Raw genomic sequence first — 11,985 nt, 5'->3', positions numbered from 1 at the left:
GTGTGTGTGTGTGTGTGTGCGCGTGTGTCCGCGGCGCGGGCCGGAGCACTCACCATCTCGCCGGGGGAGCGAGGCCACTTCGGGGTCGGACTGGAAATGTTGAGGCTTCGCTTGCTTCCTCCGCGACATGCTGGCTCAAACATCAGCTGGGGCAGAATAAAAAATTACTAAAAAAAATCTTCTCAAAATTACGGAAATCGAGCGGCGGCGGCGGCGGCGGCTCCCCCCGCCCGCCGGCCCGCCCGCCCCCTCCCCGGCTCCCCGGCCCCGGGCGCAGCGCGCATGTGTCCTGCTATAATTATGATTATCAATAATGCATTGCGATTAATCATAGAGGGGCTCTTTGAAAGGCGATTGGCACCGGGCCAGCGCTATTCAAACCCGCTCGCCTTAATCAATTAGTTCGTGATTTGCTGCAGACCCCTGTCTCTCCGCGCGCTGGCCCAATAAGCCGGCCGCGGGGCTGGCTCTGCGCGCCGCGCCGCCGACACTCGGTTAACCCTGTTCGCGGCCGCCCGGGACTCCGCGGCCCAGCCGCCGGGGGCCGGCCTCCTCGCCTCGCCTCGCCTCCGCGCCCCGGGCGCCCGGGCCCGCGCCCCCTCCCTCCAGCGTACCCCCCCCAACCCCCCATCCCAGGCTGGGCCGATCCAAATTAGCATGCCCTCCCCGGAATGAAGCCTCCCGGGCGGGGGGTGGGGCCGGGCGGCGGGGGCTGGAGCCCCGGCTGCGGGCGCGCGGCGAACTTCCCAACTCGGGCGCTAGGCGCGCCGGCCCGCGGGGGGAGGGAGTCCCGTGGCGGGATTGAGGGGGGGGGCGGAGGAAGTCCCGTTTCGTGAGTGTTTCTTCGTTTCTTTAAGAGCTACCAGAAAGCAGCCCACCCCCACCCCCATAAAAAAAAAAAAATAAGCGAGTGGGGAAGAGCCAGCCCCACGCCGGTCCGCCTCCCGCCCTCGGCCCGGCCTCCCGCCCGCTCGCCGCCTGGCTCGGCGCCCCTTCGCCCCGAGTTCTCCAGCCTCTGGATCCCGGGCTCGCGGGGGCGCGGAGAAGAGGAGGACCGAGGAAAGGTTTGGGAACGTGATGGGTTTGGGGTTTGGGGGGAGGGGCAGCTCTCCCGCCACCCCGATCCTCCTCGGAGGGCCCCGATCCTCCAGCCTTCGCTTCCTCCCTCGCTCCCTTTCTCTACCTCGGACATTCCCAGGACAATTAGGGCTGAAGTTTTCGGGAGAAGCAGCCCCGAGCCCGTGGGATAAGGGGCGGCCCGGCTCCGCCCAGGACCCCTCCTGGACCTCCCCCCCGGCTGCCCCGGTTGGCTACAGGGCGCGTCACTCCGCGGGGAGGCGGCGGCGGCGGTGGCGCCTCCGAGCCCGGGGCGGGCGGAGAGCAGCCACCGGCCTGGGATCCGAGTTCAGCTCCAGCCGGGGGGAGGGGAGGGGCCGCCGCTTACCCTGCGCGCTGCCACCCGCCCCTGGCCGCGGGAGGCGCGGCCCAGCCGGGCCGGGCCCAGAGCGAGGCCAGTCCCCAGGACCCCTGGGCTCCCCGCCTGGGGAGGGGGCCGCGCCCCAGGCTCCTGGCGACGAGGTGGCCGCGCCGAGCCGGGCCGGGCGTGGGGGTGGGGGTCCCTATCCTTCGCTGTTCGACCCAGCGGAAGCTTGCAGCCACCTCGGGCACTTGCCGAGAGCTGCACCCAAACTTTTCGCTCGAGCTCCATCTCCACAGGCGAGGAAGCAGCCTCCCTACCCGCGCCCCAGAGCCCCGAATCGGGAGCCCGGGCCCCGCACTCCCTGCGCTGGGCTGGGGCGCCCGCGAACCTGAGGCTCCGTCCTCGGCTCAGCTTAGCTCTTCCCCCTTCGCGCCTCGGGGGTCTCCTCGCTCCAGGGTTCCCGAAGTCCTGCGCCCGAAGGACAAACCAAACTTAGGTCGAGTGATGGGGACGGGGGGTGGTGCAGATACACAATCCCTGCCCTATCTCGCGATCGGGAAAGGAGAGGGCTCATAAGGACGCCCCAATTCCGGAGCGCCCTGGAGTCTGGGAAGCGCCACGGTCGTTTCGCGCGAAGTGGGCACCAGTCTTCCGAGCAGACTTTCGTGTGCTCCGGTCCCTCACCGCGCTCTCTCAGTGACTCTTTTTCTCTTAGCGTCTTTTAAAAACTCTAAATCTTTTGTGTGGGTGATGTTTCTGTTTTCCTCCGGCTGCCCCCCGCCCCCCGCTTGTTATAACTTTTTTCTTTCTTTCTCTCTGTTCGGCCTTTCTTCACCTTTTTCTCTTCTCCCCCTTATTTTCCCTCTCTTCTGCCCTCACTCGCTGGCTCGGTCACACACACACACACACACACACACGCACACGCACACACACACGCACACACACACACACGCACGCACACACACCCTCCACCTCGCCTTGCCTTTCTCCCCAGGTCCTGTTGGTTACAGTAGATTTTGATAAAAAGACAAACGAAGCTATCAGTGGGGCTGATGTTGAAGAATGAAGATAATAATGTTTCCTTAGGTGGTGCTTCAAATGCCATTATTTCTCACTGAATATTTAAAGAGATCCCTCAGCAAAGATGGATCTGCGTGCTCCTGGGGTGCGGGCCGCGCGCTCCCCCCCAGACCTCCGGGGAAGTGTGCAAGAGGCCGTGGAAATCCCGCACCCACCTCACCCCGCAAACGGTCCTCGCGGACACACCCGTCCGCACTCCCACAGGTCCACGAACGCGTCCTTAGGCACTTGCACCCTCGTTTCTCTGAATAAGCCCGCGTTCGGAGCCGCCCGCGTCGATCTCTACCAATCTTGGTGTCTTGATGGTCGGGGCCTCGGGGCACCGCGTGCGGCCGGGAACCCAGCCGAGCCGGCGATCCCGCAAACCCTTCCTCCCGCGACGCGCCACTTGCGCTGCGGGAAGCTCCCGGGAACAGCTTCACATGTGTTCGTTACTTGCTCCGCGTGTGATTAAGCTTAAGGCGGGGGGGGGGGAGCTTTCCCTCCCCCTAAACACTAAAACAAACAGCCAAACAAATGCACACGCAAAAGCAGCTTCTGGATAGTTAACTAAAAATGGGCGAGCAGAGACTAACTAATTGAGAGGATCCCAACTTTAATAACTTCTTTCGTTCTTTCGCGTCCTCGACGGCGTACAGGCGGGCGTTGCGCTCCGTGCGCCGCATCCCCAGCTAATTTCTTGTTTGTTTTCTTTCCCTCTGTGGCCCAGAGAGGGGAGAGGGGAGGTGGAGGAGGGGGGGATGGGAGGAGGGGGATGGTCGGAATGGCGGGGAAAGGAGAATTGGTCTTTATTGTTGATGGCAATACATCAATTACGGGCCATTGTCTCGGGCCCAAGGGTCGCTAACGCGGCGCCGCAAAGTCAGGGCGAGGGTTAGGCTTCGCGTGCAGCGAGGCAAAGAAATAACTAAATTAATAAAAAAAACAAAAACAAAAACAAAAACGGAGACAGAGTAGGGGTTGGCTTTTACTTTCGTGCGGGTCGAAAGAAGGTGGCGAGTGCGAGTGAGGTGCAGCCTCTGGAGCCCCTGCCACGCCTCGCTCACTCACCAGACCAGCGCGCTCTCCGGGGGGTCGCGCGGTGCCAGCCTTGGGTGGGGCAGCTGCTGGGGAAATCGGGGGGGACGGGGCTCGGACTTGCCATTTCCACCAGAGGGCCTGACACTATGGGGCCGATCCACGCTAGAGAATGGGGGTGGCCCGAAAGAGAAGCCGCGGCTGCGCCAGGGTCGTGACCTCGTGGGCCGACAAGAACCGCATCCGGGGGAGGCACCTGGCGAGTGGTACAAACTCACATTTTAAGGGCTCGGTGCCTGCGTTTCTCCCCACCCGTCCCTCGGGTTCCCCAAGACCTAGAGCGTCCGTGGTAGGTTGGCGGGGCGGAAGGGCTGTGTCCCCAGGCACAGCTGAGTTCCCAGCGAAAGGGGTTCCGAGCCTCTCGGCTTCATGCCCGATCCTGGTCAGGGAGGAGGGTGTCGAGCCTCCCCGTTCGGAGGCCTGGTTCTTCCACCCGCAAAAACATCTTATTCTGGCCCAGCCTGACCCCGGGATCTGGGATGGAGCCTGGAATGAGGCCTGGCCTGGGCCCCGGACCCTCCTTCTCTTTCCTCGGGCGCGGGTTGGGCACCCAAGACCTGAAAGACGCCCCCATGCGCTCTGCCCGCGCCCTCCTCGCCCCAGCTTCCTCAGCCCCCAGCCCCAGGCCCCCGCTGGCCCCCGGCAGAAGCTAGGAGGGCAGTAGAGGAGCTTTCGTTTTCTTATGCCAAGTAAAAAGCAGCGAGAAGGCGGCCCCGGCGCCCCGGGGGCAGGGGTGCAGGCACGGCGATGGTATCGACGTTATTGATGGGGAAACGTTCGGCCGGAGCCGGGAGATCAGGTTCCCAGCGGGCCCCCCGCCCTCCGCGGAGGTGGGAGGGACAGAGTGGGTGGTGGCGGCGGCGGCGGTGCGTGTGTTGGGACGGGGGCACCTGGTTGCACTCGCATTAACCACTGGGTTTATTTGTATTTTTCTTGTCTGCAAGTTTGGGGGGAAGGGAGAAGGAGGAAGCGTTGAGGTGCGAGTACCTCGTCCTTAGCACTCTCTCCTAGGATTGGGGCTAGAGTGGAGGGAGGATGGGGTGGGGGGAGGCTCGGAAAAATGACAGAAAGCAGAGACCAAGACGGGCAAGCCCACCTCTGGGCTCGGTCCTTGTTCCAAGCCCCGGGACTTCGCTTTCCTGGGAGTTTCAGAAACTCCTTCTTTAACTCAACTGCTGTCGCCCAAATCCTAACCTCTCCTCGGCCACTGCAGAGGCGTGGAACCCGAGGCCTGGGGGCGCAGGCTCGGCGGGTACCGCCGGCCCCGGTGGAGTCTACGCTGTGCGCCCTCGGCGCACTCCCTCTCCAGCGGCCAGGTCCCGGCGGCGCAAAGGCGCCCTTTCGTGGGGACTCCGCCGCTCACAGCCGAGGGCTATCTCCAGCCCGGCGCCTGGTACAGCGCTGGGACGAGGCGCCCAGGCGCCGGCTCCGGCGGCAAACGCAGCGGTGGCGAGCGGAGGGCGGGCCTGGTGATCAGCTGCCCGCATCCCGGCCGAGGGTCCCACACCGCCTGCCCGCGCAGCAAACTGCGTCTGTCGTCTCTTGCGGGGCCATCCCCACCGCCGGCATTTAGAGCCTGACTTCGCCGGCGGCCGCAAGTGCTAGCGCCTGCGATTTTTACTTTCCGTCCACCCGAGCGTCTTACACTTAAATTCACTGCGCCCCGCACGCAGCAGAGCCTCGCTAAGGGGTGTCTGGATGTAAAATCCTCCAAAAGGAAGTGTCCCAAGGTAGCGAAAGTGGAAAAGATTAATCGAATTTACGACAAAAAACCCTTTGCTTCTTTTTGGTTAAAACCCCCTTTGCGGGTTTTGAGAGAGAGAGAGAGAGAGAGAGAGAGAGAGAGAGAGGAAATTATCTCCACGCAGTACAGTGCCGCTAATTTCTGGAACCCAGTAATAAGTGGGATGTCCAGAAACCCCAGCGGGCTCACGGATTCCCATTTTCAAGCTCAAGAAGTAGGACTTTGGGATCCAGTGAACAGTGATTAGTTCGTGGGTGTCATCTGTTGAGAAGAAGCGTGAGATCTGTGAAGCCCTGTACTGCTGTGTGCTTTTGGGGGTGTGCCTGGAGGGTCTGCTAGGAAACTCATTTTCATTCATGAACTAGATCCCCTCAGATGACCTCCCCATGGGACGTCTAGATAAACTAATTTACTTAGATTTCTTGCAAATTTCTTGCAACAAACTTTAAGAAAATTATACTCTGCCACTTTCTCTTACAAAACATCTCTTTTTAAAGAACATAAAAAAAAATTTCAGAGATGTGCGTCTTGGTTTTATAAAAAGGCTGGTGTGCAGTGAGACCTTGCCTGCGGATGACTTCTCCTCGGTCCACGTTCCTGGAGGAAAGCACCTTTTGGTTTCTGTTCGGTAGAATTCAAAACGTCCAGGTCTGGTTTCAAAACCATCTTGGGGTCTAGGCTCCTGTCTGCCTCTCCGCCTGTGAGCAAGGCCTGTCACGCCCATTGGTGGTAATTTACAAATCCCACAAGTCTCAGCTGAGCTATGATTTTCATAGGGACTATTTTAGATTTCCCTCTACTGAGAAAGTGCTTGCTGTGAGGGAAAGATGTTCCTTCTTGGGGCTACAGTTTGAGTCAGAGAACTATAGCTTCAACTCCTCCCCAAGATAAACTTTAATTCATCAATCTTGTGCCATTCAAACCCTTTCGGCTCCACATGTGTGATGAAGAAGAAAGGAGGTAAGGGGCTAGGGGTAAGGGGCTAGCTCCCCTTCCCCCCCGTCTCTTTCCCTCCTTATTTCTTCTCCAGCTCAACAGTTTTCTTAATTATCGCACTATAATTTCTTTCTCTGCCACAGTGACACCACTGCTCTCTTGAACGTAATATCCAGTTTCATGAGGACTTTTAACTGTAAGAACCTCGCATGTCCTAGTTCCACATCTGTGACTCTCTGCTTCCTTATGCCTTCTCCAAACAGAAGCGATTCTCTAAGTCACAATCCCAAAACCACGCTAATGTCAGGAACTAGCTCCAACTTTTTCTTCCTCTTCCCGTTCATAATTCTCATTCTGTCCCAGCTCCATTCCTTCGTCCTGCCCTCCAGCCTCCACCAAAGACTCTTTGACATATTTTGTAGTAAAATCCTGAGAAGCCTTGTTCTGAACTTCACTCAGGCTGGAATGGATGTAACTTTCGCACAGAACTTGGCTCGAGATTCGCTGCGGCCTTTGCCCAGAGACTGAAGGTGGAAAGATGCCAGCAAATCTCTCTTCCAACCAAAACATGATGGTTTCAGGAGAGTCGAGGTGGAGCCCATGTTTTCCAGGTTTGTTTTTATTTTCTCTGTCTTTCCTGGACCCCACGGAACCTCTAGTTTGGGAGAATAGTATGGAGAAAACCAGCCTCTTCTCTCAGCCCCCCTCGACAATCTGTCTTTTACTGATCTCAAATATTTGCCACGGACCAGCTCGATTCCACATCTCCTACGTGGGCATTGGAATCAGGCTGTTGGCGTTCACATCTTGGCTCTGTCATTTAACAGTGTCCTGGGAACACCGTCCTAGCCGTGCACCCATATAGGGGGGGTAGCCTTGGTCAAATTCATATCACTACCCTCTGTTTCCTGCTCCATAAAGTGGAGCTCGTGGAGAGGCAGCATAGTGCTCGCTCTCCCTCCTCCTAGCCGCGTGACCTCCAGATGTCTCCAAGAGTTTCTTCATCTGGTAAATGGAGATTATAATAGTCCTTATTTCATAGCGCTCTTCAGGGTTAAAAGAGTTGATGTGTACGAAGAATTTAGAGTAGTAGCTGGTGTATAATTTGCACAATACAAGTGTTAACTATTATTGTTCAGAGGGTTGTTGTGAAGCTCAAACTATACTTGAAATATCATTATCTATCCATCATCCGTCCATCATCTATCCATCCATCCATCATCCATCCATCATCTGTCCATCATCCATCCATCCATCCATCATCCATCCATCATCCATCCATCATCCGTCATCCATCATCCATCCATCCATCATCCATCATCCATCCATCCACCCATGAATCCATCCATCCGTCCGTCCATCCATCCGTCCGTCCATTTACTCATTCACTCTACAGAGTAATGGGCTAGGCATGGGAGTTACAAAAAGCCCTATCGTACTTTCCTTGTGGCAGGCAATGAATCAGATAGATAGTTTCTTGGGAGTGAGTTATTGCCTGGCTCAGTGTTGGAGATGAGTGGAACAGCATAGGAGCAAGAGAAAAAGCGGTGCTTGATCTCAGGGCATCACCAACATCCTAACAGGAAGTCCCAACTAAGAAAGAAAACTGGAACTAGAGCAAGTCATGCAGGAGCCCAAGCCCAATCGTGCGTGTGGGTCGTTTGGGCCCTGGATAGACTGTCTTCGTGTTTCTGGAAGGTTCATGAGTGCTGGGGGATGTGTAAATGGCTATTGCTCAGGTACCGGCCTGTATTCACCTGGTCGTTTATTTGGCTCATGTATCGATTTGTTTATCTGTTTGTTCTGATTATGTAGACTCCTTTGAGTTGTACAGAAAACAAAACAAAACAATAAAACAAGTGCTGTTTTTCTTGGGGCCCCTCGAAAGGTATAAGTGACTTGCAGGGTTTACTTAGGCCTCACTTTTCTGGCTTTTTCGCTTTCCATTTTTGTCAGGTTCCCAAAATTAATCATGATCATTACAGTAGAGCATTCTGTCACCAAATCTAATGTTTGAGCTAGAGAACCCTCCTATCGACCTGTCCTACCCTCTCAGGTGTGTGTGATTCTTTTCTGGGTTCAGACCCGCTAATGGCTGCTGCATGGACCGACTCACAATTAGTATTATATCCATATTACTACCAAATGTAATTTAACGTTTATTGGCGGAAGGCAAAGTGCTCTTGTGAGTAGCCCCTCCCCCCCATCCCGTGGTTTGAGATTAAAACACTTTTTATGGTGAGAATCTGGAAAAAGAATGAAAGTCTGAGCAAAAACACCTCTTAGCAGTGGAGCTGGGTCGAAGGGGAGAGACGAGAGCCCATGTGCACCGCTTCCAACGTCACGGCTTCCTCGGGGAGCCTCTGACAGCAGATGCAGCTGAAGATGTTCGCAGGTGTCAGCAAGTGGAGGGAGAGGTCTTGTTTCTCCCTGGTAGTGAGGGCGTGGACTCGATTTAATCTGTCACTTGATGTCCTTCTCCTCAAAAATAGTGCACAGGGGCCTCCAGGGGCTTTATTTAGAGGCTCTCAGGAGCTTGGCAGTATGTAAATTATGCACGAGTGTCCTTCATAACTCCCCGTGGTCACAGTCAGAGGGGTTTAAACGTGATTTAGCATTTCGGATGATTTGTAGGAGCATAGGAGCCAGCCAGGGCCTTGGGGAGAGTCCAGGCTGGTTTTCTCACCATCGCATTAAATCGGTTTGCATGTCTTGGCTGCTCCGTCCGTTCTCCTCCTGGCTTCTGGATTGATCTATGAGTAGTCCTCGGCATTGGTGGGTGGCCTCCCAAACGCGTTTACTATATCGGGGAGTGCTGAGATTTTTCCAAACCAAACGTTTTATAACTTTAAAAAATACAATCCGATCTATAGTGACCCCCTCACCTTCTCATTCATTCATTCACAGGTAAATTCATTAACTGACATTTATTGAGCACCTACTATGTGCCAGTTCATATTTTAGGCATGAAGGATATCATGGTGAATAAGACAGATAAGATCCTTGTTCTTCTCATGAAAAGGATATAGATACCAAAAAAAAAAAAAATGTTTCACTAAATTCAGAGAATGGCAAGTGCTTTTAGAGAAGATGAAATTATGTCAACTGATGGAGAATGACTTGGGAGGGAGCACAGAGTGGAATGTTAGGGGGACCAGGGAAGGCCTCCGAGGAAGTAATGTCTGAGATGTGAATGAGAAGGTGTCAGCTATGCCAAGAGTTAGGGACATGAGCATACCTGGTCAAGGAAGGGCACGTGCAAAGATCCTGAGGTGGGAACAGGCTCGAAGAAGTGTGCTTCGTTATCATTTCCCCCTTTTCCCGCCTCTTCCTTGTTATTAGATTTTCAGGGGGATTAGGACAATTAATTTTCCTTTTTTAAAAATTGCTTTTCCCAGTGGAATGGATAAAATGAATTGTGGACTATCCATGCAATGGAATACTACTCAGCCCTACGAAGGAATGAACTATGGATTCTTGCAGTGATGTGGATGGATCTCAAAAGTAGTATGCCGAGTGGAAGAAGTCGGAATCAAAAAAGCGATCAGTTATCATTACATGTATATAAAATCCTAGAAAATGCAAACTCTTCTAGAGTGACAGAAAGCAAGTTAGTGATTTAATGGTTGCCTGGGGGTGGAGTTGGGGGGCACGAGGAAACATTTGGGGGTGATAGAAGTGTTTGTTATCTTGGCTGTCATGATGGCTTCACAGTTGTATGCATATTTCAAAACTGATCAAACTGTATTGTACATATATGTGATTCAGTATACTTCAATTAAATTTCAATGAAGTTGAAAAATTAGGTTTCTCATTTCACAAAATGTCAGAAACATGTTATAGATAAAGATTTAAAGAGAAAATGGAAATCGCTGCTGTCACATTTAAACACCTGAACCCTAAAAGCTCTCTGGGCCTTGGTCACATTTGATCTGAGGATCAGTATTGACTTGGGTGGAGATGGGACTGGGGTTGGCTCAGAGCCTCCTACATTGACCCTGGAAAAAACATAAAGTTTTTCTTTTGTTTCTGAGTAGTAACGACTCTTTCCATTATTCTACCCAGAAACAAAAAGTCCTTCGAATGCCAGGTACTAATCTAGTCTCAGAACGAGAGGCCCTGGGGATGACAAGAGAGAAGGTCACAGCCCCTAGTGACAGGTGCATCGAGATGCAGTTCAGGGCCTGAGTCCGGGCCAACACTGTTCAGAACCAGTCACCAAAGTGACTGGTGGTTTATAGACTGGATGATGATTTTGCAGTGCCATAGACCACTTGCGACAAAGGACCAGGTAGAGGACAAAGCTCCCCCCTCCCCCAATCTATCATGGGCTGATACTTTTCTAGAATACAATGAAAATATATTACTAGAAAAAAATGGAACAGAAAACCGAGTCACAAAAAATATAAGTCCCTAACTTGCATTACAGAGTCGGCAAACTTAAAACTCTTCTGGTAAACTGCCCAAGTAGCTCCGAAACGCCTACCGTCGATCTCTCCAGCGATGGTGTTGCAGACGGATCAGAAGAGGTTCATGGATGGACCATGGTTGGACTAGCCCAGGAGTGCTGCTGAGTCCTGTGGCCCGTGTGGTCACAGGCAGTGAGCGGTGTGTCAGATATTGGCTCCCCTGAGTGCTCGGCGCAGCCGGATGGGACCTGGGGCAGCCAGAACCCCCGGGACAAGTTGCTCTGAGCCACACAGACGTTGCTGTTGTTTATGTGGAAGACGTCAGGGCAGGACAACCGCCTGCTAGAGGTTGTCACATTTTAGTGAGCTTTGACAGTTGCCTGGGGGCGGGGCTTGCTAAAAATGCATCTTTCCGAACCACAGCTCCAGTATCTGCAGAGTGAGGGCCAGGAATCTGCATTTTAATCACTCGATACCCTGGTGACACTGTAGTGGACTCTGACACATGTGTCCCAAGGACCTCGTTCTGAGAAGCACTCAGGCAGCCTAGTGGAGGCGGGGCTGTCGTGGGGGTTCCTCCATCGGCACGTGCTGACATCTCTCTGCAAACCAAGTTTAAGACCAGACATTGAACTGAATGATGCCTCCGTTAGGCTCCTTTGCTTCGGCAGGAGACCCTGTTCAATTTCAACAGAGAAGTAGCCCACGAAAGGGCTTAGGGAGCCCCCAGATTCTTTAGGAAGCCAAGAGAGTCAGGCTCAGCCTATTGAGATTCGGTCACCAGAATAGCTCTCGAGGAGACATCACTATTGCCATTGGAGGCGGTGCCACTACCGGCACCACAGAAACTGGGCACCACGGCTTCTGGGCGCTGGCTATTGATCTCACTCCTGTGACACCCCTGGCAGAGCGGGTTCTTTACAGGCCCCATCTCCTGAGTCGAAGTCTTGCTGGGGGGGCGGCATTTACATAGCTGCAAGGGAGTCTGGGAAGATGGATGTCTGGCATTTTCAGCTTCTGTCTCAGGGCCGATGTAAGGCTCACGTACTGGGGAGTTTCCTGAGCTGGGTGAACCAGCAGAATGTCCACTGTCCCCGCAGACTCTCGTAGCCCCATCCGCCATCCAAGACTCTCACAGCTGTCTCCTTGTTTTCCTGAGCATCACGGAAGAGATGGCAACGTGCTTACTTTCAGTGTCTATGACAGCAAGGTCCCTCAGCAGCCCCCTGGAATGTTCTCAGAAAAAAGGGAGGGAGGAGCAACCTGCTGCTTAGTGCATACTTGCCAGGGCCGGGGCTCGGGCCTGAGCACAGCACACA

General features: G+C 54.3%; 1 protein-coding gene and 1 long non-coding RNA gene across 3 annotated transcripts in view; one reads left to right on the top strand and one right to left on the bottom strand.

The window, feature by feature from the left end:
• The window catches only part of SALL1 (spalt like transcription factor 1), a 21,546-nt gene extending 19,529 nt beyond the window's left edge, over nucleotides 1–2,017 (bottom strand). Inside the window, exons 1-2 of one of the 2 annotated variants that reach the window (XM_023530653.1) lie at nucleotides 1,809–2,017; nucleotides 54–146 (exon numbers count right to left, since the gene is read on the bottom strand). In XM_023530653.1, coding sequence (XP_023386421.1) covers nucleotides 54–129 — 76 coding nt within the window. In that variant the 5' untranslated portion in view covers nucleotides 130–146; nucleotides 1,809–2,017. Of the gene's footprint in view, nucleotides 1–53; nucleotides 147–1,183; nucleotides 1,278–1,808 lie in introns of those variants that run through there. The other variant, XM_011360153.2, reaches the window with a different exon arrangement.
• The window catches only part of LOC111739590, a 36,277-nt gene continuing 25,023 nt past the window's right edge, over nucleotides 732–11,985 (top strand). Inside the window, exon 1 of the long non-coding RNA XR_002780318.1 lies at nucleotides 732–1,064. This is a non-coding gene — a long non-coding RNA (uncharacterized LOC111739590). The remainder of the gene's footprint in view (nucleotides 1,065–11,985) is intronic.

This window comes from Pteropus vampyrus, unplaced genomic scaffold (assembly GCF_000151845.1).
Source record: "Pteropus vampyrus isolate Shadow unplaced genomic scaffold, Pvam_2.0 Scaffold51, whole genome shotgun sequence".
Lineage (NCBI taxonomy): Eukaryota > Metazoa > Chordata > Mammalia > Chiroptera > Pteropodidae > Pteropus > Pteropus vampyrus.
The sequence above is the reverse complement of the archived record's forward strand: the minus strand, read 5'-3'. Positions and strand labels throughout refer to the sequence as shown.